This window comes from Amphiura filiformis, chromosome 1, assembly GCF_039555335.1.
Source record: "Amphiura filiformis chromosome 1, Afil_fr2py, whole genome shotgun sequence".
Classification (NCBI taxonomy): Eukaryota; Metazoa; Echinodermata; class Ophiuroidea; order Amphilepidida; family Amphiuridae; genus Amphiura; species Amphiura filiformis.
This window is the reverse complement of record NC_092628.1, coordinates 67,311,106-67,338,609: the sequence shown is the minus strand read 5'-3', so window position 1 is coordinate 67,338,609 and position 27,504 is coordinate 67,311,106. Positions and strand designations below refer to the sequence as shown.

General features: G+C 35.8%; 1 protein-coding gene across 1 annotated transcript; it reads left to right on the top strand.

Annotated features, from left to right (window-relative positions):
- The first annotated feature begins 1,438 nt into the window (after positions 1–1,438).
- On the top strand, positions 1,439–27,504 carry LOC140151570 (ras-related protein Rab-40C-like). Its single transcript, XM_072173963.1, has 5 exons — positions 1,439–2,063; positions 21,498–21,558; positions 24,635–24,773; positions 25,144–25,366; positions 26,647–27,504. Exons 1-5 carry the CDS (start codon positions 1,904–1,906, stop codon positions 26,880–26,882), a joined length of 819 nt encoding a protein of 272 aa, XP_072030064.1. The 5' UTR covers positions 1,439–1,903; the 3' UTR covers positions 26,883–27,504.

Sequence of the window (27,504 nt, the reverse complement as noted above, 5' to 3'; positions counted from 1 at the left end):
TTCCAATGTATTAACTCACTGGATTCCTTGCCCTATAATATTCATAACTTTTGTTATCAGTGTGTTATTATTTTTTGAGAAAAATGCAAAAATAGTCACAAATTTATCAAGGGGTGTTGCGGTTTGGTAGTTCTCAGCATCTTGCGAATGGTAGTGAGCTTAGGCAACAATTGCATTGTTCATTTCATAGCGAGCGTGTAGCGGGGCGTGTAGAAGAATTAAAATATCACAGATATACTTTTGTAGGTCCTGTGGTATGTTGTAAAGATGGCTGAAACACTTACGTAAAACGTAAATAAATCATTAACAACAATAAATCCAGCAAAAGTATATGATTTGTAGAATGAACTTTTGCAAAACATCAAAGTGTTATTTTTCAATAATATTATTGAGTTAAATAATGAAAATCAATTTTTTGGCTGCTTCGACCAATAATACCTCGTCTATCCTTAAAAGGTGCCCCATAAATCATGTGTGCCAAAGCTTGCCCCCTCCCCCACTCGTTTTGCCAAAAATTGCTCGCTCCCCTCGGCTTGCCAAAAATCTTTGCACCCAATTTTACCCTCCCCAGGGCTCAGTGGCGTACCTAGGGGGAGGGAGCCCTGCTTTCCTCCATATGAAAAAAGGTAACGCTTGGCCTACTTCTGGTATTTGGTCATTTTAACCTTAAAAACCCAATTTATTGCACTTTTGTACCATGTCACCAGTTTAGCATCAATATTCAATGATGCCAAACCTGCACGAAGCGTGCATTCATGTAACTTCTTTTGTCGCCAAAAGGTGCTGGATTCACTATACTTCAAGACAATTTTTCAACCCCATCCCCCATGTCAAAAAGAAATCTACGCCACTGTCCTCGACTGGGACACATTCCAAGCAGATCCCAAGAGTCAGACCCCCCCAAGCCTCCCCCACTCCGTGTTGCCGTGCGACCCGGAGTGCAAAGAGGGTGTTGACGCGCTTATAAACCCAAACAGCTCCTGCTCCCTCATTTATTATGTTTGCCCCCGCTTGCTACCCCCCAAATGAAAATGTCTAGTAGTTACGCCACTGCCAGGGCTTGCACAGCCCCAAAATGATCCCTGGCAATCCTAAAACTACCATGCCTTTTTAAAGGATAGTTCTTGTTTGGTTGTAAGAAACCTATAATACCGCACAAATTTTGTTGAGCTTATTTTTTACAGCCGGTTAGAACTTTCTACATTCGCGTTTTGGATGAAATATTGCAATTGAATATTGATATATTTGTATTCAATACTTATAAGTATGTATTTTGTTTATAAATAGATATCAATAAATGTATTGTAATGTATATTGAGTATATTTTGAACACACACACATTAAAATTTCATATGCATCAATTATACGGTTTTTTTGCTGGTTTCCTGTTTTTACTTTCTTACACTGTAAATACATTTTAGCACGCGAACATCGAGAACAACATTCAGTAATTGATTGACAATTGGGTTGAGTCGTGATTACAAACGAAGGCGACGATTTGAAGCCACAAAAAATGGAAAATAAATCGTATTTTCAAATAAATCGTGACGATTTACCAGTACTGCACCAATTAAAATCATGAAATCTACTAAAGGATTGAGATAGTGTCACTTAAATGGTGATCAAAATCTGCAAATCACTGCCGATTGAGTCAGAAGAAAAGCCCCGTAAAAAGGTTTGTCATCTCTTGAGACAAATAAACAGGCGTAAACATTACGCAGAGCTCGGCTCGAAATCTCTCTAACGCCCAGAAACATCGCTTGTTTTTATAAAGTTTCTGTTCGACATTTCTGCAAAGCCACCATGACATGATAAATTTGTAAAAGAGGAAATACTAGGGTTCTACTTGCTGATTCCCGACCTGCGCAAGTTGTGATTCCGCGTAGAGAACCCGCAGCACAAAATGAACATGATCGGCGGGCCTGGTTCCCCCGACTCTATCAGACGGTCTTATGACTATCTTCTGAAATTTCTGCTTGTTGGAGATAGTGATGTAGGCAAAGGAGAGATACTTGGTCGACTTGATGATGACACATCTAGTCTGCCTTATGGAACTTACAATGGTAAGAAAAAAAAGAAGCTGAAATTTGCACACTCCCAATCTGACAGTCTCAGACAGTCAAACAATCATGTAAGGTGAATCCAAATTTGCCATCAACATGATCAAACTGTATCATTTTATATATCAAATTAAAGCCCTTGAGTAAAGAAAACCCAAAACTGAAAACCGTTTTGTCATAGCACTTTCCGTAGTTTACATCTTGTCAAAGATTGGCTTTCATCAAAACCATGAAAACTAACTATTCAGCCAACATTTAATGCATCAATTAAAAAACAAAATTGATAGTGCAGATTTTCTATGTGGGAACTGCTGTCAAAATCCCTCTAAAATTCCATGTGCGATTGTCTCATCACCAAAAAAAATCATATATTTGGGTCAAGTGAAGTATAGACAACATATTTATGTAGGTTTCCTTGACCAATGTTTTCTTTTAAATTTCTATGTCATGATGTAAGTATGTGTATGTATTGTGTTTGGCTGCCTAAGCCCTTGCACCACAGTGAAGAAAACACACACAAACGTAGATAGATGATTTTATATAAATGAAGGGGCAGGGCTAGGGCACCGACGGCAACTTCAGTAGAGGGCACTGCAAGTGACTGCCTGCTTGGGTAAAGGACATATTTTGAGGGTATTACGGCAGTGGGTATGGACACCCACGGCAAAATGCCGGGTGCCTTGGGTTAATTCGAGGTCTGGTACCGCTATATGTCCAGTGAGGTCATGTCACACTTCCATTGATCGAAAAATCTATCTTTTATGCACGACGACACGATAGTTGCTGTGTGCATATTAAAGATAAAACTTTCTGGTATATGAAAACGCTGACTTTTGAAGATTTTCCACACTACAGTTTCCTGTCCAATAGACACCAATTGATGGTTAAGAAAGTAATTGAGCAACTTTTCAAATCTGGCGTCTATCCCATAGATACCAATGTATGATTTTTAAAAACAATTATTTGACTCGCGATTTGGGCTAACATTTTGGGCAACACTGCTGGAGGTCAGTGGGTGCATGTACAGCAGAGACACAGCGTTGATCGAAGCTGTTAGGAGAACAAATATTGACGTTTTTCGTAAATTTGTACATGTACTTAAGTATGAATTATAAATGATTATAGGACAGTGTGTTTGTATATGTCACGAACAATTTCATGATATTTTAGAGACAATAACTAACTTGAGGAAGAAGTTTTTATTCATATGCATGACATTGTACTCTGTATGGCAACTGCGTACATGTATCACACGTACATGTAAACAAGTACGTGACATATGATAACATCCTTGCACGTTCTAACTTCGTATCACAAGCTATCGGTTGTTCATACTTCCGGTGTGATATGTCCAGAACGTCAATATATTTTCGGAAGAGACGGATAAATTGCATGACAGCTTGCCAATTTTTAAATTGGCAAGCTGTCATGCAATTTTATATCCGTCTCTTCCGAAAATATTATATTATAGGAAAATATTATATTATAGGAAGCTTAAAAGCTGTGTCAGTCCATCTTAAATCACCTAATGGGTTGGCTGGTCACCCTCTCAGATTTTGTTTAAAATCACCTATATCATAGCCCTATGTGCCAAATGAACACATTTCAAACGGTAGGTCTCTACTCCTTGTCATTTCCGAGAACCGGCCTATTGAAAATTGGGTCAGACCCCCCTTTTTGGGCACGCGTGTCGCAACATTAATTTTCTTCTGAGTTTAGACATTCATATCTTCCCCTAGGGGTAAGCTACAGGGCTACAAATTGGAATCTAGGGTGTCTTTGACCCAAATAACCAGATTCTGGACTCATAAACAATGTATCTCACCCCCATTTGATGATATAGACATATATATAAAAATGCATGTTCGTGTTGACGCACATGACATATTCCTGTTTTTGACCCCCCCTCCTCTTCATCCTAGATGTCAGACATCATCTATTTTGCCTTTAGTAGGCAATATAGGTTCAGGTGTGACCCCCTACAGTGTACATGTATAGCAGGGTAGACCACTCATTGGCTTAATAAAAATTTCACTGGGGCTCAAAGATGACTCCTCGGCCAAAAGACCCCGTTCGGACCCCATTTGACCTTGTGGAAATAATCCACCATAACCAAACTCACACAAATTCAAAATACTTGCATGATGTTCCTCTGTACCAAAAATCTTAGTGGTGTCAAGCCATCTTCATGGTTAAATTAGTGTTTGAATCTCTCATTGAAATACACAGTAAATTGATGAACTTTGCATTTTGGGAATTAGAACATTACTGTGTATTTCAATGCGATCTCCAAACAGTCATTTAACCATGAAGATGGCTTGACACCACTTTGATTTCTGGTACAGAGGAACATCATAGAAGTATTTTGAATATGTGAGAGTTTGATTATGGTGGGTCATTTCCCACATAATAAAATTTGGGTTGGTATTTAGGACAATTTTGTGTATATTTCAATGGGAAGTGGACAAATTGCGTCAAAAAACATCAAATATTCAACGAGCCATAACTCAGAAACGACAAGGAGTTGAGACCTACCGTTTGAAATGTGTTCATTTGACCCATAGGTCTATGATATAAGTGATTTTAAAGAAAATCTGAGAGGGTGACCAGCCAACCTTTAGGTGAGTTGATATGGAATGACTCAGCTTCCTATAATATCAATTGCATATAACATACAAAGTCACAAACTTACAAACTTCAAATGCACTTCAAATAAAGCAGACCAGCCGTTAATTATTACCGATCCTGCAGAATAATCGTCAATTTCATGGAATCCCGTTGCTCAGAATTGCAAATTTTATCTGTCAAATGCGCTGTGGATGTGCGCAGAGATTTTATGATGTGCTTCATAAATCACAGGTGTGAAACTGACTTTATACCACTCGCTCGCTTTCGCAGAAAAGCCAGCCTCCGGCACCTTGTAGCACTGGGGCATGACGTCATCATGGACGACGTGTGCAAAATTTCCGACGGGCCCCATATAACCCGTATTGTGATTGGTTGCAAAAACCATTCATTGCAATCATAAGCCAATAACGTGACGGCCTTTTACGGTATTAATTAATGTGACTCGCCAGTAAAGTACGTCTAACCTGATTGGTTTTCAAAACTACTTTGATAATTGCTAAGCCAGTCAGCGTGCTTGATGCTTAACAACCTCGTAGAGGTTTTCGAGAGGCGAATTCACGTGGTGATCCAGCGATCGAGTATAAATAAAAAAGCACTCTTGCAGATGTGCAATAACAATACATGGACACAATCACTGACATTTATACAATGAAATAATGAATTATTTATGACATGCATGGGCTGGATTTTACGATCGAGGTAAGGTTTTCGGCCTGTCCCTGCGTGAATATCCTTAGTTTTCAGCATCAAAGATACTTGCGATGACCAGTTTTTTGCGGACACTTTGATAACAGGTAACTATTATATAGGTCATAGGGTAGAAACGATAGTTGTACAATTGTACGAAATATACATTTTGTTATAGGCCTAAACTGTTTACAAAAATATATTGGTCCACACGTTGTGCATGTATTCAGTTCGACGTATAGTACCGCTACCAGTCCGTTACAATGTACCTCATTTCTTATATGAACCACTTGTCTTGATTTTGGATTAGATTCATTGCCCCTGTTATAACTTTTGTTGCCAGTAGTGTGTAGTTTTGTTGAAGCATAAAATATTGGCTGAACATTTTTGACGAAAGTCAATCTGCTTTGACAAGATGCAACTTGACAATGGAAAGTGCTATGAACCATTGCTTTACACGGTGTCATGCTTCAGCGAATCCAACTAGATTTTGAATGCTACATGTATGATCTCTAGCCTAGAATGTGAAGCTATCGCCGGTGAGCAAGTTCTTGGCTAGACTTCTCGCTCGAGCAAGAAAAAACTTACTTGTATTTGTGCAGGCAACATAAAAAATCTACCTGCACAAAGCACAATTTTTAAAACCATTATAAAATAAGTTTGTGCTATGAAACTAAATCATCTTTTTTACAGATGAAAAGTAAAAATTGGTGTCATTTCATAAGGAATATGGTCATTTTCACAGTAAAGGGTGTAACTTTTGATTTTTAGGGTCAAAATTTCAAACCACTTAAATATGTTTCTGTTTACTGAAATCATGCATAGAAGCAACTTAAATTCCAGTAAAATAATGTTTCAAGGCTTAAACCTTTTGATTTCTAATAAAAAATTGACATTTGCATAACATTTTGGTTAATTAATCTAAGAAAAATGTATTTTACATAACCTCAGAAAATTATGACATGAAAGCTGGAATACATGTGAAATCCCATTCCAAAGTAAGTCAACAGATATAAGTTAAATTTTATACCATGTTTTGCTATGTGTGTAATTGCAGTTTTGACAATTTTTAACATCAAGTGTCATTTACAATGGAAATTTCCAAACCTTAAACATATTTTTAAAGTTTTAATTGGGTTCCTAAAATAATTTGAATGTCTAACTTCATGTACAAATACTACTTGATGAAAGGAACCTCCCAGCCAAGTTTCACAGAAATTGGAGTTGTTTTTTAGAATTGGCAATTCAATGTCTACTACAAGTTGACATAAAAAATAGGTAAAAATATCACAATTACCAATTTTCATGCTTTGCTTCTAAGTATTGAATTTCAGTTGTGACAAAAATTAAATTATCACAGCAAGTCATTTTTTGTTTGTTTCGGAGGCTTCATGTTAACAATTGTTAAACATTGCAGAAGTAGTTTTTTTGAAAACAACAGTGTTGGGATCATCTAAGCTGTTATTTTCTTGTGTGTATTGAATCAATGATTCTATGCGGCAGATATTGTAGATTTATCACATGTTAATTTTTTCACCCATTTGTTAAGTATGGTGTTTTTTGCATGTGAAGCCTCCGAAACAGGCTTTTGTGGGTATCAGTATATTTTTCAAACATTAACCATAATGTCAAATTTTTTTTTAATTTATGACATTCTGCACATATCAAGTAATAATTACAATGCAGATATCAGTATGAAACACACCAATTTAGATATGCATAGATGATAATTAATCTTATTGTTGTTTCGGAGGCTTCATTTGTTTCGGAGGCTTCAATTGTTAACGGAAAGTTTGTATTGGGTCCCATTTTCAAACGGTGATATATATCTCCACGATTTAAAAACATGTGACTTGAGGATCCACTTTGCTACATTTTGATAAATAGATTGGATGAGCTCTTTTATTTATATTTGCACAAGCTTGCTGAACAGTTTGTTTTGGAGGCTTCAAAAAAGTTAACGGAAAAACAGCTCTTTGAAGTCAAGATTTTATAAAAATTTTAAAAGCTTGCAAATCGACTAATTTTTGTTACCCATTTCAAGTTAAGATAACAACTGTTATGAATCAAGAAGAAGTGCAGAAATAACCAAGAATTATGAACCAAAGCTACACCCACAAAGTTTGTTAACAATTGTTAACGGAAAATGAAGCCTCTGAAACGACAAATATCGAAGTCCGGTTCTCAAAAATACAGGGCTGTTCACAATCTAATGTGGCAGTGTTTACTGAACATATGACCGTACTTTCAGGATAAGAAAAATTATCCATGAACTAACTGAAGAAACACAGGGTTTTACAAAAATGTTACTGTTTTTTATAGTTTTTCAAAATGGCAATATTAAGTACATTTAAGCCTGCTAAAACTGAATGCAGTAACTCCCAAAGTTGATTATGCTACTCAAGTTAGCTGCTAACTAGATGACTTATGTGGCCAAAAATCATGGAATTCTGAGGCTTTATTAGAACACTACGGATTAAAATGTTAAAAATTCAAAATTCACCCTTTACCGTGAAAATGACCATATTTATATTACTTCTTTGATATAGAGGCACATTGTATGTTTCTGATTCCAACTGTACTGTGTAATTTACAACCAAAATTCTACATGCACTTGTGCAGACTACATTTGTAAAGTGGGTCAGTCCATGTCAATTCAACAGATGGCTCCCGCACTAACCTCTCAGAATTTCTTTAAATTTCACTCAAATGTTATACCTATTGCCATCCCTAGCCCTTATCATTTTCCCATGGTGGCCGATCAAAAAATGGGTGGGGGTCTATTTTTACCATCAAATCTGACTTTTGAAATAAATGGAAGTTTTAAAGGGATCTATTTGCCTAAATTATATTAGCTAGAGAAAAAAAATGCGCACTTGCGTGTGGAATTGCCAGGTCGCTGAAATTGCGCAATATTATGCATGCCGTTTGCCAAAATGCAAGTTTGACACCCCTAAAATCACACTTACGGTACTGACAAAATTCATCTTTTTATTGTTTATGAATGTTAAGATCATGTTTAAAATGTCACATCTACAGATTTGTATTGAACATCATCGAAAATCTCCAACCCCCCGGTGGCGCCGCCAGTGAAAGCCGACTGGATGAGCTGGGTTACCACACAATGAAGATCTATGATGATATTTACCATTTCTTGGATGGGATTTTTTTCCAGGTCCAAGCACAGCCTGCTGGACCCATTCAGGTTACATAATCTTACTTTTTCTGGGTCCAGTGAGTTCAAAAAGCATCCTGGATGCGAAAACGCAAGAAACTGTGAACCTATGCATGTGACATGTACCGTATGCAAAATACATGATCGGACATCTGAAACTTGCGTCTACATTTTTAAAAACGCGTCTGGACGCAATAATGCACACTAACGGGAAGCCTGCCAACAAAATGCGAAAGTGTGAGCTGACAAGATGGCGACTTTTGGCAAAATTCCCGTGGAAAAATAGCATAGAAAATCATCCGAACGACATGGAAAATATGTGATCTTTTTTAAATCAATCACAAAATAATAATCTAGACGATTGATGCATACCAAAAACAGAATAATACAAGTACTAAATAAAGTGTGAACTTGGGGATGAAATATTTTGAAAATGTTCTGTACTAAATTGTAAGTTAATTGTCATCTATGTTGTTCAGGTCATTGTCCTTTGAGTTTGAGGTTGCTCAGCTCACTAACCCAACCAGTTGTAACTTATTTGTCATGTCAACCTCTACATACAACTTACTTTGGGCAAATATCACATGTGTATGCTATGTTCACCCCCACAAAAATTTCATCCTATGACCAAAGTTTTTGAAAATTTTGGAGATTTTTTTTTTAATCAACCACATAAATGATTGTAGCCTAGGTCCAGGGACTAAATAAAATAATTAAAAATCACAACAACAAAAAAAAAGAGCAAAAAAACCACTAAAAAACATGACTTCTTGTGCCCATGTGTGCAGTATGCATTGCCAGTGGCCACATCACTGTCTCTACTGCTCCTAGCCATATGCGACATCAGTAACAATGAATCAATGATATGTTTGTAATTACAAATTTAGAAAAACAAGAACATAACATTGACCCTGACTTGATGGTTGACTTCATAATCTTATGACCAGTTTGACATCATCCCACAGCATCCTGTTTGAACTGACAGAACTTTGGAACAACATTAACATCCGATGTTTTTTTGATGATCTATGCTATAACTGACCCTGTTCACATGGTTCATGAAGACTATCTACATGTATGTACTATGTATGTTTGTGCTCCATGAGTTTGTGGAATAATGTTTCATTTGACATGTAGCAAACATTATAAAAATTCCCTTTAAAAGGGAAGGCCAGCGTCAATGCAGAAGAGGTCTTGTAAATAGTTTGGGTCACCGTGAAAGGCATTTTTTAGGATCACGCTTACATCCATGTTACATGACAGTTCACCAAACCATCAATGGTGAGAACATGCACACTGAAACAGCAAAACACATTAACTCCTATAACTCCTGTCAACTCTTTAATTCATTACTCCAAATTGTTCTGTATTTTTGTCTTTACTGCTTTTTACCCATGCTTATTATAAAAATCAAGAAATACACTGCAGTTGTTAGTTAATTCGCTATGTTAACTCAACTTACATGCACATTTTATTTTAAAATAATTTTATATTATTTCGCAATGTATAGTTTACTATAAAGTAGATAGTGGCAAGCACATGATAAAGGACTGATCATTCACTACAATCTTCACTTTTAAACTGTATTTTTTGAATGTGTTGATTGTTAGTCCGAAACTCCTGCAAAGCTATGGACATGGCATCTTACCTACTCCATTCTGTAGTCTGCATTGTGTGTTTTCTCAGTCTTCAATCATTTTGTTGAATGTAATTTTATGAATCGAATAAAAAAGATAGAAATTGGCCTCACTTTAGTTATGTGTTATTTTACAGTATTTATCATTTATAAAGTAAGACAATAATTTATTTATTTTCTATTAGTGCATGTCAAAATATGGGATATACCGTATTGTTCAATATTATAGCTAGCCCCTAAAAACTTTATTTTCAATCGGATTTTTCCGTTGAAAAGACAAAACTGATGTTAAAGATAGCAATAATATCATCAATAACATTTTGAGTCAATTTTATCCATAAAACGATACAGGATAGGATAGATAATTACTTTGACTTCAATGTGGTCCATATAATGAAGATTTTGATTCCACAACATTATTAGATCTGTTATCAACATATCAATTATGCACTCACAGGCAACCAAACATCATGCTATGCTCCACTGATATGACCTCGTGATCATTCCCCGCTTTGACCATGTCATTTTTTTGATATGCTGATTGCTGAACAAGTTTATGTTTATATGTGTAGGCCTAACCTATGATAACTTTTTAAGTCATAATTAATTCAAACATAACTTTGGCAATACTCAATCGTTTTCGATTCGTTGAAACGGCAAAACATACTTTCTTTTCCTTGCAAATCAATTAGCAGACATCAAAAACATTTCCACCACGAGAAGTAAAAAAAAAAAATTCATACCAATAGAAGAAGGCTATAATCTTAGCTAATCTTTAGTGTACACAAACCCCATCTCAGAATTAGGTACCAGCGCCCTATGCGCTGGCGAAAAGCAAAAAGATGATACCATGACACTAGCCTACAGGTCTGTTTCATCAACTGTCTGTAACAGGACTCATGAATACTCAACGATGGCAAATACCCAACGATGGCAAAAGCCCGGGGCAAAAGCTTGAGCTACACCACAGATCAATTTTACTAATTGACTGTCCCTATTAGTATTAGAATAATACCAAATTCTGTCACCACTTGAGGTAAATTCTTATTATTTTGCTTTTTCAATTACAGGCCAATTTGTACATCCAGGCCCGTAGCCAAGGAGTGTAGTGGGGGCTACGCTCCCCCATAAATCTGCACAAGGTCTGCTTTGTCTGAAAAAAAAATAGCAAAATTAGGCAAAAAATGTCAAAAATATTGATAAATATACCCGAATTCATGAAAAAATAAGATCCAAAATTGTTTGGCCAGAATGAAGATTTCTCTTGAAAATGTCTGCATTTGGAAAATCTGCACCCCCATGAAAATATTCTGGCTACGGGCCTGCATATGTACATCTTACATGTATAAGGCCCTTCGCACTTGATTATTAGTTTCCTCTTAAAGATTTTGAAAAAGGGACGAGGTGACTTTTAATAATTATCTTTTATTTTCTTTATTTAGTTTGAACTATTACAAGCAACTATTGACTCGTTTTGACTAGAGCGGGCATTTAATTATTCAAGATATTTTGTATTTTTAATATGAAAATTGATAATTTCAAAATGCATTGAATTTGAATGCATTTTGAAATCATTAATAGATTATGACATGAATACCAAGTATCAATTTTCATATTAAAAATACAAAACATCTTGAAAATTTTTTTTAAACCATGAATGATCCTAGCAATTTTTTTTAATTTCTGAAATTTTTCGAAAATTTGGGGGTGGGACTTTACTCGACGGTGGGACTATACTCGCGTCAGTACGGTAATTATTTTGAGATTTTCAATTTTGGATGCAGGCGGTAAACAGGAAACTAATAATCAGGTGCAAAGGGCCTATCACTGATAATATACCTGATGTGTTGCCAAACATTTGGTTCAGAATTCATGATGATTGACAGCGTTGTATCATGCATTCGTGTGCAATATGTGGGCTGCATGTTCAAGTACGATATGTTTTCATACCTGGAAAAGACTCCAGGAGGTTAATTCTTTATACATGTACACTATAAACACAGAAATTGGCACTTGTCCCACAATACACTCATGAATAATAATGAGCTGATTTGCATATTTTACCTACATGTACAATTGTACATTTTCATTAATCCACTTTGAAGCTTATACACAATTTATTAAACTGATCAACTTCAAACTTGGTATGGTAGCCTGATGCGCTTTATAGTTTTGTGTTGTGTTATATGCATATTCATGAATATTAATTAGCTTATTTGCATATATGTTTGCGGACATCATGTGGTTATTTTGAAAATTTTTAATTAATTTTACCACTATTTTGTAAGTACCATGTGTCATAAACAACGTTGATAAATGTTGTAATCCACTAATTTTATGTCAACATCGGCAACTTTTTCTTATGTCGACAACATGTTGACATACATGTAATTGCATGTCAATGACAGCACTAGCCAACACAAGAGAGTTGCACTATCCAATTCATATTACAAATACAATACTTTGTAATGTATGTGGCACGGCCCTGCACTTCTTAGATCGCCTTGATAAGAGTTCGAAGCCCTGTCGTCAACAGAGGGCAGTAAACTCGAGGTATAAAGAATATCCCATATCGCGCTAATGAGCTGGGCAGTAACCGTAGAAAAAGCTCGTTTCTGGCGAAAATTGACAAGTAACATGCACAAATTTCTAGATACAGTTACTATAAGGTCGTGCGATGTATTCAAACCAGTTGTTAACCATTTCTTTTTTAGGGAGCAATAATTATTTATCATGAATATTATTGTGATGTTGATGACATCATAGTTACTCGCATTTTGTTCATTTTTAAATTTTGAAACATTTAACGCTCAAAAGTCACACAAAATCAATCAAATATATTTTTCTTTATTTCACCAGAGTGTCCTTGCCAAGATTCTAGCATCAGACCATGCGCGTTCTCAAGATACAGCCTTCATAAGTGTTAGGTCACTTCTGTACAATTCTTATAATTTGTTTCATGCATACACATAGCGATGCACGCTTTTGTTGTGTTTTTGATAGGTTTTCATGTCCGATTTTAACGATAAAACATTATTACCTATAGAAAAACAATATGGCAAAACATACAACAGTTTGTAACATTCTCCATGAACTTAACCATCTATGTTTGGATTGTGATGTAATTAACGTGTGTAATGAGATTTTCTCTTTCTGAATCTGACTTGTAAAATATTATTTTTCATCACAATTTCTCATCAAATTCATACATTTCTGGGTCAAAAGTCAGGTAAAACACTTTGTGGTTTTGAAATTTGGTTTAGAAATAACGCTAATAAAATCATTTGGGTTGATCAAGCAGTTGCTTTTTATGATTTTCAAGGCAATATGCATAAATGATGAATCTGCATGTACATAATTTTTCACTTCAGTAAGCTCGTCTTTTGACCAACGTTCATTATTGATCACGGGTTATAGTGTATGCGATTGACATCAAAAAACCACATGTGTATGAGCTTGTGCATTGAATTGAATTACACAATGATTAATCAGGTTATTGATCGCTAGATGGAAGCGAACATGAGCGAACATGATACATATTATGTAGGATTCCATGCCTGTGCGGGGATTTGAACCCTAGCGACCCGAACTATGAACACTTTGAAGTGTTAGCACCTTGCAGGGCCGTGGTGGGTCACTAATTGGTATTCATCTTGATTGACATTGAGTGGTTGCTAAGAATCTAAAAGTGATCTATCCTATAGTGTGAACAGAGGCTTTAAACTTGAGTGTCACGACACTGTGGCACCAAAGGTATCGCAGAATTGAAACAGTGCCGCCGCGCCTGCCCTAGGCATGGGAGGATAACTGATCAGTGACAGTGCTTTACAAATTTGTATTTTAATTTCATGTTTCTCAGCTTCGACTTCGAGTACTGTATGATGGAGCAAGAATATGTATTTAAGTCCTTTAATGGATAGCCTAGCAACCAACGCCCCTTAAAATCATATTTGCATTTTTTTGTTCTGCTATCTGTGTACGTAACCATGTTAGTACATGTACATGTATGTATATTATCGTGCTACCATACTATCATGCTTACGATATATACTTTATATCCAATGAGACACTCTCTAGTGTTTCACCAAGTTTTATGCAGTAGCAAGCCTAATCAAATCATGGCTCAAAATCAGAAAGAATTCAGCACCTGCTTCTGTGTTGGTCTATTCAATTTAGGTTTTAGTTTTTTTAGTTTTTAAAGTTCAATTTGCTGATTCATTGAATGTACATAGGGCATTTAAACGGTATGTTGCTTAAAAATAGCACCTTATGTTGCCAGTGATTTACAAAAAAGGATTTTTAAGAAAAATGAAACTATCTCCAAAATTATAAACTGGTTTTGTCTGTCCTTGTATGAGGGCTATTTTTAAAGAAATTTTTGCCAAAATAACCCTTGTGTGCTCTTGCCATTGCCAAATTTTATTCAGTGAGGGTGGCATATTTTGTGGATATTTCCCTTAGCCCCTGTGTATTTTGTGTTGTGGTGTGAATGTTTTCAACGTTTTCAAATCTGACTTAATTTTCTAATTGGAAAACAATTATTTATTTAAGAGGACACATAAATATAATTTCAACTTGTACAATGTATAGTGCATTAAGGGGTTGTGCAATAATCTGTCCCCCTGTTGTAGGCAAATTTCAAAATGGCCTGCCAAAAATGCTCGCCCCTCCTTGGCATGCCACAAAAACCATGTCCCCCTCCCTCAACATGCCAAAAATTGCTTGCACCTCACTCTTTCTCTGACTGCCAAAAGATATTTGTTCCCCCTTTGCACCTATGACAAAGTTTTGGAACCTAATTTGCAAACCAATGTCTAGAATAAGAATACTTATGTGAGTGTAGTGAGGAGGAAATATATGTTACTTTATTAGGGCCCCGGATTAGGGCTTAATTTTCTGTACTGTTTTCTAAAGCCTTTTTAGAGTTTTATTTAAAAGATACCCCATGAATGTGTGCCAATATCTTTTGTGATCCCCTTCTCTTTTGACTTGCCAAAAATCTCTTGTCCTCTTTTTGCCCACAGGGGAGGGGGCAGATAATTATTGCACAGCCCTCTATGTTATTATTCCCTTTGGTAGAGCTTGAAACTGGCATATTATGATTGTGCTAGTCAATTTGCATGATGTATGCAGGCAGGTAATACATAGCGATGACCTGCAATACTGGTGCATTGCCGAAGGCATGAATTGGATGTCATCTGCAAACTGCACTTTTTTGTCATACAGGATTTAAAGAGGTCAACAGGGTCAATTAAAGAGGGTATCTACATGTACTTGATGTTCAGTAAACAGCCTCATCACTGACTTTCTGCGTGTTTCTACTGAGGGCCAAATTCCGTGCCATGCCGTGCCGTGCCGGGTCATACCGGGTAACAAGCCCAGTAGAAACGATCTGGGTAATCGGTTGCCGTGTCATGCCGGGTCATGTGCTCGCCTTTCGTGATCCACCTCTTGAGGTGGATCATGCCCTGACCCGGCATCTGCGTGTTTCTACTGAGGGCCCAATTCCGTGCCATGCCGTGCCGTGCCGGGTCATGGCGGGTAACAAGCCCAGTAGAAACGATCTGGGTAATCGGTTGCCGTGTCATGCGGGTCATGTGCTCGCTTTTTCGCGTGATCCACCTCTTGAGGTGGATCATGCCGGGTCAAAGCGTGTCATCTGCGCAGTAGAAACGAGCCGTGTGATCGGTTGCCGGGTCGAGGTCATGCCAGTTGCAAAAATAACGCGATTTATATTCTACTTCTTTATATAGTATGGGCCTAGGCCTATAATGTGTAGTAGGTTCCTTCTTACTGATATTATATACACTGGCCACATGTGTGACTCGCATGAACTTAATGAAGTAAAATGGATATGACTTTACTTAGTCTAGGCCTACTTCTTTATGAGTTAGTAATAGGCCTATATTTTGGCTGTAAATTAATTATCATAATAACCAATTACTAGATCCACTGGTAAATTAATGCAATTTGGATTATTGAAAACACTAAATTGTGATTGTAGGTCCTATGCCATGAGCTGCCATGCGTAGACATTTAAATTTAGGATACAACCGTCATTGCGCTCGCTGAAATCTGTTTTCCGTACGTACTTCCGGTTTACAGGAAAAAAATGCCGTGCATCGTGCGAGACACGGCTTTCTGGTCTCAGTAGAAACAAGCGGGTAACGGTGGCGGATTATGATCGGTATTTTGTGCCCGGAAAATAGCGGGTCAAAAAGCCGTACGCTCAGTATAAACACGCTGAATGTGTGTAATCCGCGCAGTAGAAACGAGCCGTGTGATCGGTTGCCGGGTCTAGGTCATGTGTTTTGCAAAAATTAAGCGATTTACTAGTATATTCTACTTGCCTAGGCCTATAATGTAGTAGGTTCCTTCTTTCTGATATTATATACACGGGCATGATGTGTGACTCGCATGAACTTGATGAAGTAAAATGGATATGACTTTACTTAGTCTAGGCCTACTTCTTTATAGTTAATGAGTTGGTTATATTTTGGCTGTAAATTAATTATCATGATAGCCAATTACTAGATCCACTGGTAAATTAATGCAATTTGTATTTTACGAAAACACTAAATTGTGATTGTAGGTCGATATGCCATGAGCTGCCATGCGTAGACATTTAAATTTAGGATACAACCGTCAAATCTGTTTTCCGTTTACAGAAAGAAAAAAAATGCTGTGCATCGTGCGAGACACGGCTTTCTGGTCTCAGTAGAAACAAGCTGGGTAACGGGGGCCGGATTATGATCGGTATTTTGTGCCCGGAAAATAGCGGGTCAAAAAGCCGTACGCTCTGTATAAACACGCCGTTTAATAGCACATGTGTGAAGGTTAAGGTTTTTGCTTACATGAATGGATACCCCATGCATCTACATGTAGTCAGAATCACAATCTCTCTGTTATTTTCTCATGAAATTTGAACCTAAACTAACCATGCTAACCCTGCAATGTAATAAATAATTGTACAATGTAGTAATGTACCATTATCTTACAATATGCCAATTTAATTACTTAGCGTAATTGAAGAGAACAATATTCAAAACCTATATAACAAAAATTGCAAAACCGACCAAAAATCACGATACGTCCCAATGTGATGAACCCGACGATATATTATGAGTTATAAATTGGAAAGATTATAATTTAAATACCCACAGCATCTGTATGGGAAATGATAGTAATTAGTGATACTAAGAGATATGCTTGTCATTGTGCATTAGAGAAACCCACAACTTTCCACATTGATCGGCTCTCACCTGATCATTAGTCCAATAAAACAGTCAATCAATCAATGAATCAATAAATAAATAAGTAAAGAAACAAACAAACTTTACCTAAATATTTGGCAGAGCTGTTTTAAACTAGATGTTGATTTGTAAGTGTTGCACTGTCCACCAATATTGGAACTGTGCACATAACCCTGCCCAAAAGTAAACTGTAGTGACTTGCAATAAATGGGAGTACAAAGAACTTTTCACTCAGTTGAAGCAAAGACCCTGGAAAGAAGTGCTTCTTTCCAGGGTCTATGGCTGAAGTAAATTTACTTCCAAGAGACCGACAAGAACCTCCCATGAATCAAACCTGCCAAACCAACTACTCAACTCATCAGCTAAGATTTCATATAACACCAATTCATCAAATCGGTTTGAGCTTTTGCCTGTGGCAGACAGACCAATGTAATTATGACTTCTTGACTTGTTTGTTTTTCTGTTCCAGAGAAATTTTGTCTTGAAATGCAATCAACCTCTTTAGGCCCTGATGTTTGTAATTGGCTAACTTTGATTGATACTTTGTGCCTTTGTTGTTCAATTGGTGTGTTTGCGAATATGAAATCTGTGATAAGGCCTAAGAAAAAGGTTTGACTGCCCTTTCAGGCCCGAAAAATGAAAAAATCAATCGCTTTTTTTTAAAAGTGGAAATGTAGCTTATTAAATATTTTGATTAAGTTCTCAACAATAAATATTGGTGAAATTTAAGATCTTGAAAGGTAAAGACCCAATTTATTCACCTAGACATCAATGACTGCTGTAAATCAAATACTTAATATGCTTTATTCTGTAACATAAATTCCATCAAGCTTTGCTGTACTCAGAACAAATGTTAGAAATTTTCACAAATTTAGTGTCAAATGTTGTGTTGCAGTTTTTCTTCTATCCAGTATGATCTTGTGATTTACCATATAACCCTCAATAATTACGAGTAGGATAATGTGAACTTAGTTACATTGTACCATGCCATTAGAATATATAGTGAAAAAAGCTACAAAATTGAGATGGGTTATTTTGAGAGCCTACCTCAAGGATGTGGCAATATATAGATATCTTGATCTAATTTGGGTGAGCTGTATTGAGAGTACACAGCTAGTGAAGGAAGAGTGGCTTATGGGTCTCACAGATAAACCATTCCATTGGCTTGTGCTTCCTGTAGGGATAATTTGATGGCTAATTCTAGGAGTCAGTGACGACATCAAATATTGGAGATTGTTTATGTTTTGCTATCTATTATAAGTCAGCTCCAAAGGAGAATGTATTGGGCCTATAATAGTAAAAGAAAATTTACTATGCTGCAGTAAACTTAAAATATACCTACCATCATTTAAAAATATGGGTGGACTTTTACTTGTACTGGATAGGTCAAGTGTCATTATTTTGATTTTTGTTCTAATCTGTGTCATCTGTGAATTTGCATACATGTAGAAGGCTAGATAGGGGGAAATATTGAAAACAGATTCTAAGTTTATACATTTTTAGTAGGCCTATATTTGTGCCGTAATCAGAATAATTGGCTTACAAATCATGAGACTGATGAAAATAACATTATATGTGGTTTAATGTCATCATTTCCTATGATTTGTGGTTTTCATGTTGAGTGAAATCAGGAGTGAGTCATATGACAGAATGGATTCAATGGAATGATAGTAATATGATGTATTCCATCTCCCTATTGCATTAATTGAATTACTTTGTTGAGTGATCAAGGAAGATGAACAAAATTATGTGTTTGTATGGTTGTTCGTGCTCATGGGCGTATTTGTTTGCTGTCAAATGTGGATGTTTTTGTGAAATTTGGTCATTTGGAGGGAAATTTTGCTTTTCTGGATAAAGAAATACTAAGAAATGGTGGGAAATCCTGCCAAGTTAGGGGGAAATTTAACTCTCTTGCTGCAACCAGGGACCCTCCCCGTTCAGCGCAATTGACTGCAAACAGCCTAATAAGGCTGCATATATTTGATAGTGGTTCCTCTGTTGTTGATATAAAAATTCCATTAAAAATACAATTTTTCCCTCAAAAATGCTCTCAAAATAAAATATTGGTGGTTTTTAAGGAGAAAAAATCAGCTCAATGTCATGTGTATCCTTTAAGGTGATGCGAAGTTCTAAAAGTTCGAATGGTTATGTCAAACCATAGACCTGCTCTAGACTAAACAGACAATTTGTTGGTCAGTGTATTTTCATCACTCAAACCTGCAAAGCATTGTTTTGAAGACATAAATGAATGGTCATGTACTAATTGTTTTGGGGAGAAATTTTTAAATAGTTGGGTAACCACAATACATAGACAGGATATATATATGCAAACTAGAATTATGCCATAGACTTAGATTAAGAATGTGACATTGTATTCTGGTTTTAAAGATTTGTGAAAAATTTCCTATTAATTGCTAATGAACAATAAGGCAACCAAAAAAAACCTGTTCTATGGGTGCAACAGACCCAGATGTTCAGTTTTGAGTGGATTGAGTTTGAAGGAAAATGCTGTGTAAAATTAGCTGTTTTGGGCAAAACAGAGATTTATTTTGACTGGAAAAAACATTGCTATTTATTTATAGATTTTGGTGATTAAACACACCAGATCAACCAACCAGCTCCTAGAACGAGGTGTTGGTTTTTTTGTTCCCTAAGGGGCAGTGCAATAATTATGAGCCCCGGGGTAAAATTTCCAAACGGCTCACCAAAAATTACTTTCCCCCCTTCTCAGCCCGCCAAAAATTGCTTGCCACCCCCTCTCGGCCTGCCAGGAAATCTTCCCCCGCACATGCCAAATTTTTGGGATCCCAATTTGCAAACCTTAAATGATCTATATATGTACGTGTACTGCAGCGAGCAGGAAAATTTGCATATTAAGCGTTTCCGTACGGTTTTCCTAAGCCTTTTTAGAGCGTTTTATTTAAAAGGCGCCCCAAGTATGTGTGCCAAAATTACTTGCCCCCACCTCTCGACTTGCCAAAATTGCTTCCCCCCTTTTGGCTCGTAAAAATTTCTTCCCCCCAATTTTACCCTCCCCCCAGGGCTCATAATTATTGCACAGCCCCTAAGTGATATATTGTTTTTATCATGGTTTGCTTTGCTAGATTTTAATTTGGATTAAATTTTAATTTGGATTAGATTTGTTTCAGTTTTATTTCAGTGTAAACTGAACAGGACAATCTTGACCCTGATTTGGTAAAATGATCGAACTTGAAATTTGGACATTTTGAGATAAATCCATATCATGGGTAATGTGAGGCGCTCTTTTCATTGGTGACATCCTAAAATCACCACCATGCCACCAAATAATGAGATTTTTATGTTTTCTAAGACATTAGATCTGTTTAATAATTTATTTTATTCAAAAAGAAAAATGTCAAGTGTTCAAACTTTAAAGCTCTTTTTCTCGAAACAGCGATTTTAATTTCAAGTTAGATCATTTTACCAAATCAGGGCCGAATGTCACCAGAAAACAAAACCTTACACATTTGCTTTAGCAGCAAAGCCAAAGAACAGATTGAAGGAAGGCTTTTAGCATTGAACTAAATTTGACCATATTCATGATCAGTATGATCAATAATTGACTGCGCATTTGACAAATTAACAGGCATCATCAGTGCTGGCTAAGTGCTTTTCTGTGTAGAAGCAAGATCAATTTGATAATCACTTTCGACATCCAAACCATTAGCAGCTTGACAACAAATGCCATCATTAACACTTCAAGAGTTCATGTTTTCAAAAATCATCAAAGAGTATGTGGCGGCATACATTTTGTCCAAATTTAGCATTCATTCAAATATTACCTCAATGTCTATTGCTTTTCCAGATAATAAATCGGTTAACCTGTCATGTTTTTCTGGAATCATTTTGCTATTTAGTGTGGAAATAGTGGTGTAGTCCCTTTCTTTCTTGTACTTGATTGTGTGTTTGCTTTGCAGATTTGTGTATTCCAAAATATATTGGTTGTCTAGTATTTAATAGTAGCTTTCATTTTAGCATAAAATTGTATCTAGTTGTATGAATTTCTTTAACAGTATTTTTGTCTGTTTTATTTTCAGGTGTTGATCACAGAACAACTACAATTTTATTAGATGGAAAACGGGTTAAATTAGAATTATGGTAAGTGCAACAGAGTAGTGCTGTTATTTTATTTTGTCATATTTTATATTGTGTTATTTGATACATTTTCTGTACAATGTAAACTTGGTATAGGACTCAAATAAGAATAAAAAAGTATGTGTATATTTAAAATATAATATTATTAGTGAAAAAACAAACACACAATATCAACTGTAAGAGATTTCCCAAACAAAATAATCGAATTCAAATTGCTTGTCCGCACTATAAAAATGCATCGAAGTTAGTGCCATTTACATACAAATTGAAATTACATACAACATTAATAATAAATTATAAATTTCTATGAGGCCAAAGAAAAAAAAACAGGTTTACCACTGGAATATGTGGGCAATGGGGTAATTTGGATCTTTTTTGAAGTCGTCTGAAAAAAAGAGGAAAAAATGCAATTTATAAAAATAAGATAGCTTGATTTATTAAAAATAATTGGAGCACATATCATTTTTTCGCTAAATGTTTTAGTTTTAAGGCAAAGTTGTTTTGAACCAGTTACCAGGGTGTTCTTCAACATACATGTACATGGTTACTTTGGTACATAACATTCCTCAACATGCTTCAGCTAAATTAAAAACAATTTAGACAGCTACAGTAAATTAAGAACGATTTAGCTGTGTAAAAGTTCTTACTTGTAGAATATTAGTCTACAGGATGACAGTGACGTCATTGGACTCTTGCAATCCATCTTTGGTTCTCACATAGATAAGGTTTCTTTCTCTGTGTGTATTGATGTCTGTAGATGTCATATCAATTAGAATTAGTCTTTAAGATGAGATACATACATTGTGCAAAAGCTAAGACAGTGTGTGGGGGTGGACGTGTCTTGTCTGTCTATTGGTCTGTCTGTATGTAGGGGTGATTTTGTTGTGTGTGTGTATATATGCATGTGTATGTTTGTATGTGAATTCCTGTGGTACCACTACAGTCATAAATGTAGCAGCCCCCTTTAAAGAAAATGTCTTCAGGTAAAAAAAATCATGATTCATGAAAAAAGTAGAAAAAAAAATGGTCTATGGCGACTAAATTGAATCAGAAGTATCTTTGAGTGACTTGTGTTGGGGGGGGGCAAGTGAGTTGTATATGTGGGATGTGTGTGTTTGTTACATATTTTAGTAAAATTTGTGTTTTGTGGGATGACAAATCTATTGTAAATGAGGTATATATCCTTTCCAAGGAAGTTTTTTCAAATGCCAAAATGCTGGATGTAAGCCTCTTTTATGTTTTTATGATGGTAAGTTCATTGACACTCTCACAATTATTATTTTTGCCTAAAATAAAAGCCTATACCTAAAGCTTCTCTGTTTTACGGAAAAACGGAACAATTCACAATTTGCTCATGGAAATTTGAAAACGCCACAAAATAGCTCAAAACTGTGCAAAATGTCTACCTTTTGTGTTGATTTTGCAAAATAAAACAAAGAAAAGTGATCATTTAGCCCGGGCATTTAGCAGTAATCAACCATTAAACAATCTAGCATTCTAGCATTAATTCTAGGCCTTCGAAGCAAGACTCTGGCCATACTACAATAAAAGGTAAGACAAAATACACTTTTAAAACATGTTTGTTTTAACTTTTCAGTGCTTTATTGTGGAAAAACAATTTGTAACACGGATTTTAAATTTTGTAACACAGAGAAATCATGGCTTTACCTATACCCAACAATTTTGTGCCAGCTTGGATGAACCCAACAAAAATAAATGCCTTGCCAAAATTTCCCCTACTACAGAATGCTATTTTAGTTCTCCAACCAAAATGAGTTAACATAATATTGAATCAGAACAGCAGTCGATCTAATAAGAACTCTCCAAAATGATTTATTAACCAGTTGGACTCCATCACAGTTCTTTTCAACTGTTGGCATGTAAGGAATGTTCTTCCCTACTGTTCAGCAACCATAGACTCCAGCACAAACGGGTGTAAACATTACCCATTTTACTGTAACCATTTCATATGTTTTACTCTGAAGAAGAAACATATTTGTACTTCACTTTTTTCACAGTAATATGAAGAAAAGAAAATCAAATTCATATAAAGAATGTTTTGGCCTTTCAGATCTGTCTTAAAATTCCAATTTAAAGAAATTAAATAAAATATTTGAAATGAAAATGCAGAAAAATTTGGCTGAATTTTGTATTTACTTTCAAAATAGGGCATTTATTTTTAGATGATGAATATTTCACAACTTGGCAGTGTTTTCACTAGATATTTTTAACTAAATGCAAGCTCTATATTTTTACACTTCATGTACAGAATTTCCTGTGAAGAGAGATTCATTCAGTCTGTTTGAGATATGATCCCGGGGATATGATACTGTGGCATCAGTTATCATTTTTGTAATTCCAGGAAAGCAGTCATCCAATAGTTACTTCAACAATCATGACATTCATCAGTAGTGTGCTTCTCATCTGTGCATAAAGCTAGTCATGATCTCTGCTAGTCTAGTAATAGTGGGTTACTAAAGGACAATAAACCAAAAAGATGGGTCATAGCTAATAAAAATGTCACACAGAGACATTGAACAAATGACCTTTGAGAACACTGAGACACACTATGGAAAAAAGACATTTGTGGCACTGTGGCAGTTTTAATAATGATGAGAGACAGTAAAACAATAGATAGAAAATGTGATGTTTGTTTGTTTGTTTGTTTAAATGGTCGCTCCGTGTGGAGACACGCTTGGGTCCTGATGGGACCAGGCTCAAACAAAATGCTCAAGCCAGGCTAAAAAGCCTATAAGCATGCTGGCCTGTATGGAAAGAGAAGTGAGAAACAGATTTGAAGACAAAGAACAAGGAAAAGAAGGCCACTCCCAACAATCAAGTTAACAATGTGAGCAAGTGAAGGAGGAAGGCGACGGGGGAGAGAAAGGGAAGGAGAGGAGAGGACAAAAAAAAAATTGAGATAACGGGAGAGGACAAAAATTAGATTAGACGAGTTTAATTGTTGAAATACAAGGAGTCTTCATCATAACCCATGTATATCATTTGAAGGATCTTACTTTCATTATATACTTTTTCTGGTGAATGATGACCATTATATCTTTCATTTGTTCTTATCCAGGGATACATCAGGACAAGGCCGGTTCTGTACCATCCTACGTTCTTACTCAAGAGGTGCTCAAGGGATTCTCCTGGTGTATGACATCACCAATAGATGGGCCTTTGAAGGAATTGACAGGTGGATTAAGGAAATTGATGAGGTAAAATAACTGCAAACAACTAAATATTTACAGAATCATCCGCAAGCGGAATTATATAGGGAAGATACATTTTTACCCCATTTTGTGCACGCAGGGGGTGTCTGAGGGAGCATGTGCCCCTCTCCCATCCAGCAGTTTTAAATGTTTTCAAAATTACACCATAATTGAAACAATTTCGTACATCAAGTTTACAAACTATGGGTTTAATAGAATGTGAGCAGGCGAGGTGAACTTTTAAGGTAATGTGTATCACAGTGGAGAATTGGTTTCTATGTGTATGAATACTGTATGAAATGGGTATCCTCCATTCTCACATTCGCTTCCTTAAAAAAAATCAACTAACCATTTCTAATGTAATTATCCATTTCAGCATGCTCCAGGTGTTCCCAAGATCCTCATCGGTAATCGTCTTCATCTGGCATACAAGAGACAAGTGAGTCAGGAGGAGGCACAGGCCTATGCCCTCAAGAATGATATGGCTTACTTTGAAGTCAGTCCATTGTGCAACTTTAATGTAACAGAATCATTGACAGAATTATCAAGAGTAGTACTTAAAAGAAATGGAATGGAGAGGTTATGGAGAACAAATAAAGGTAGGATCATACGCTTCAATATGATACAGATTTATAAATAAAGATAATTATTAGCCAACAGATAAAAATATTTGACAAAAGTATCAATATCACCCTGCCCAATTTCAAATATGATCCATCGGAATGAAGGCATAGAATAAGCTGTGTCAGATATCAAGCCAGTTTTATTTTTCTTGAATTGCTTTGTTAGATGAGCCCATTGAATCGTATCAAATATGTTTATTTTATTTTTAAACTTAATCAGTGGAAAAGTATTCTGATACACACTTATGAGCACCCATTTTATACCAAAAACATGACAAATCTGCCTATATTGTCATGTTCTAGCCACTCGGTCCTACCTCCGATTGAAGGTTGCTGGTTTTTGCAATGCATATTCTGATAAGCTACTTGTTAACACATTGTTGTCTACCTTTGCATAAATCTTATCGTGGGCACTCTCCTCATAAAATCTGACACAGGCACTTTAATTATGTCACTATGACATAAAAATAATAAATTCTCAAATAAAAGTTTTTGGTGTCATTGTTTTTGAAATGAAGATTTTAAGTATTTGACTTGTATTATGATACTACACGTAGTCATACATCATATCAATCATGTTATACTGGACAGGTGTAATTAACCAAACTATCTGACTCTTTACACTTTTGCTATGTTGATTACTGAAAGGAAGTTGGTAATTACAATAGTTATTCAAATATTCTTACTTTCATGTTACACATTTAAAGAAGATTAGTTATCTGATGATAAAATTTATTTTGAAATACAGTTGAAAGGATGAACTTGGTACATATTCTATTATCGGTTGCAGCATAAACAAATTAATACCTCTGGATTTGTTAGACTAATTTTGATTCCAAGGACTTATTGAGCTTCATTGTGATACATATAATGTTGCGTTGATCACACTTTTCAGAATTGTACCATATAGTCTATCAAATCTCTTGGTTATTATCATAGATGAAATGACATTTGTTTGCAGCTGCTCTTTGTAAAAAGATAAGCACCTGCCTATATTGTCTCATACATTACCCCCACACATATTAAATGTTACTTGAACCTCATTTAGCTTGATTAAAAAAGCCAAGCTACCCAATGCCATCGTTAAATGTCACATACGTGTAACATTGTATGTCACATCTTCTATGTATGAAAGCTTGAGTTTACAATTTATAATGTGATATCAGTTTTATGAGTATCGCAGACGGATAAAAGTGTCAAGCTTTACTATCAAATACTAATCTTCAATCATATTTTGTTTTGTTCTTTGTTTACAGTATTAAGCCTTCAAGACTACTGCTGCCGTGTAATTGTAAATTGTACATCAACATATACAATAGACAGACTACCATTGCCTCCTACACTGCGATCAAGACTGAAATCATTTGCCGATGCCAATCACATGTATAGATATATGCTTCCACCAACGGACTTGAGATCAAAGAAAAGAAGAACTATACTCAATGCTACAGACCCCCCATCTACTCCTAGAAAAAGTTGTATCATATCATGATACTTGGGCCATTATGGCAAAAAAGGGATATGTTTACACTTTTCCAATGTACTGTATCTGTCTTGGGTACACGCTACTCTTATTATGGGTAATATATTATGTAGTTGTGATTAGAGCAAGCGTGTTGGACATTGTCAGTTAATTAAGACTATCGCATTGCATTTTCATGGGACACTACACATTTATTGCCATATTGTGTGTGAGAAGCACTTCTGTTCATCTATAACGGTGCACAGAAAGTATTGTATATACTATATGTAGGTACACCTGCAAGATGCTATTATTTAACCTGCAAATAAACAAAAATACTTCCTGTTTGGTACTGATCATCAATCTTATTTAAAAAGTTGTACCTATTCTGATCAAAAAAATCAAGATACCATATAAATACTGGATATGAATTTATTGTGCACCAATATAGCAGAAAACATTGCCATAATATTGATTGCTTGGAGCACACATCTGTTAAGTGCTTTTTCAAATCAGCCACTGGACTTTGAGCATTGTAATGTGTATTGTGTACATATAAATCTAAGGGCATTAGATATTTGTTACTTATAAAAATCTAATCACAGTACACAAAGTCTGATCGGACATTTCAGAAATGTGTGCTACCCTTGGC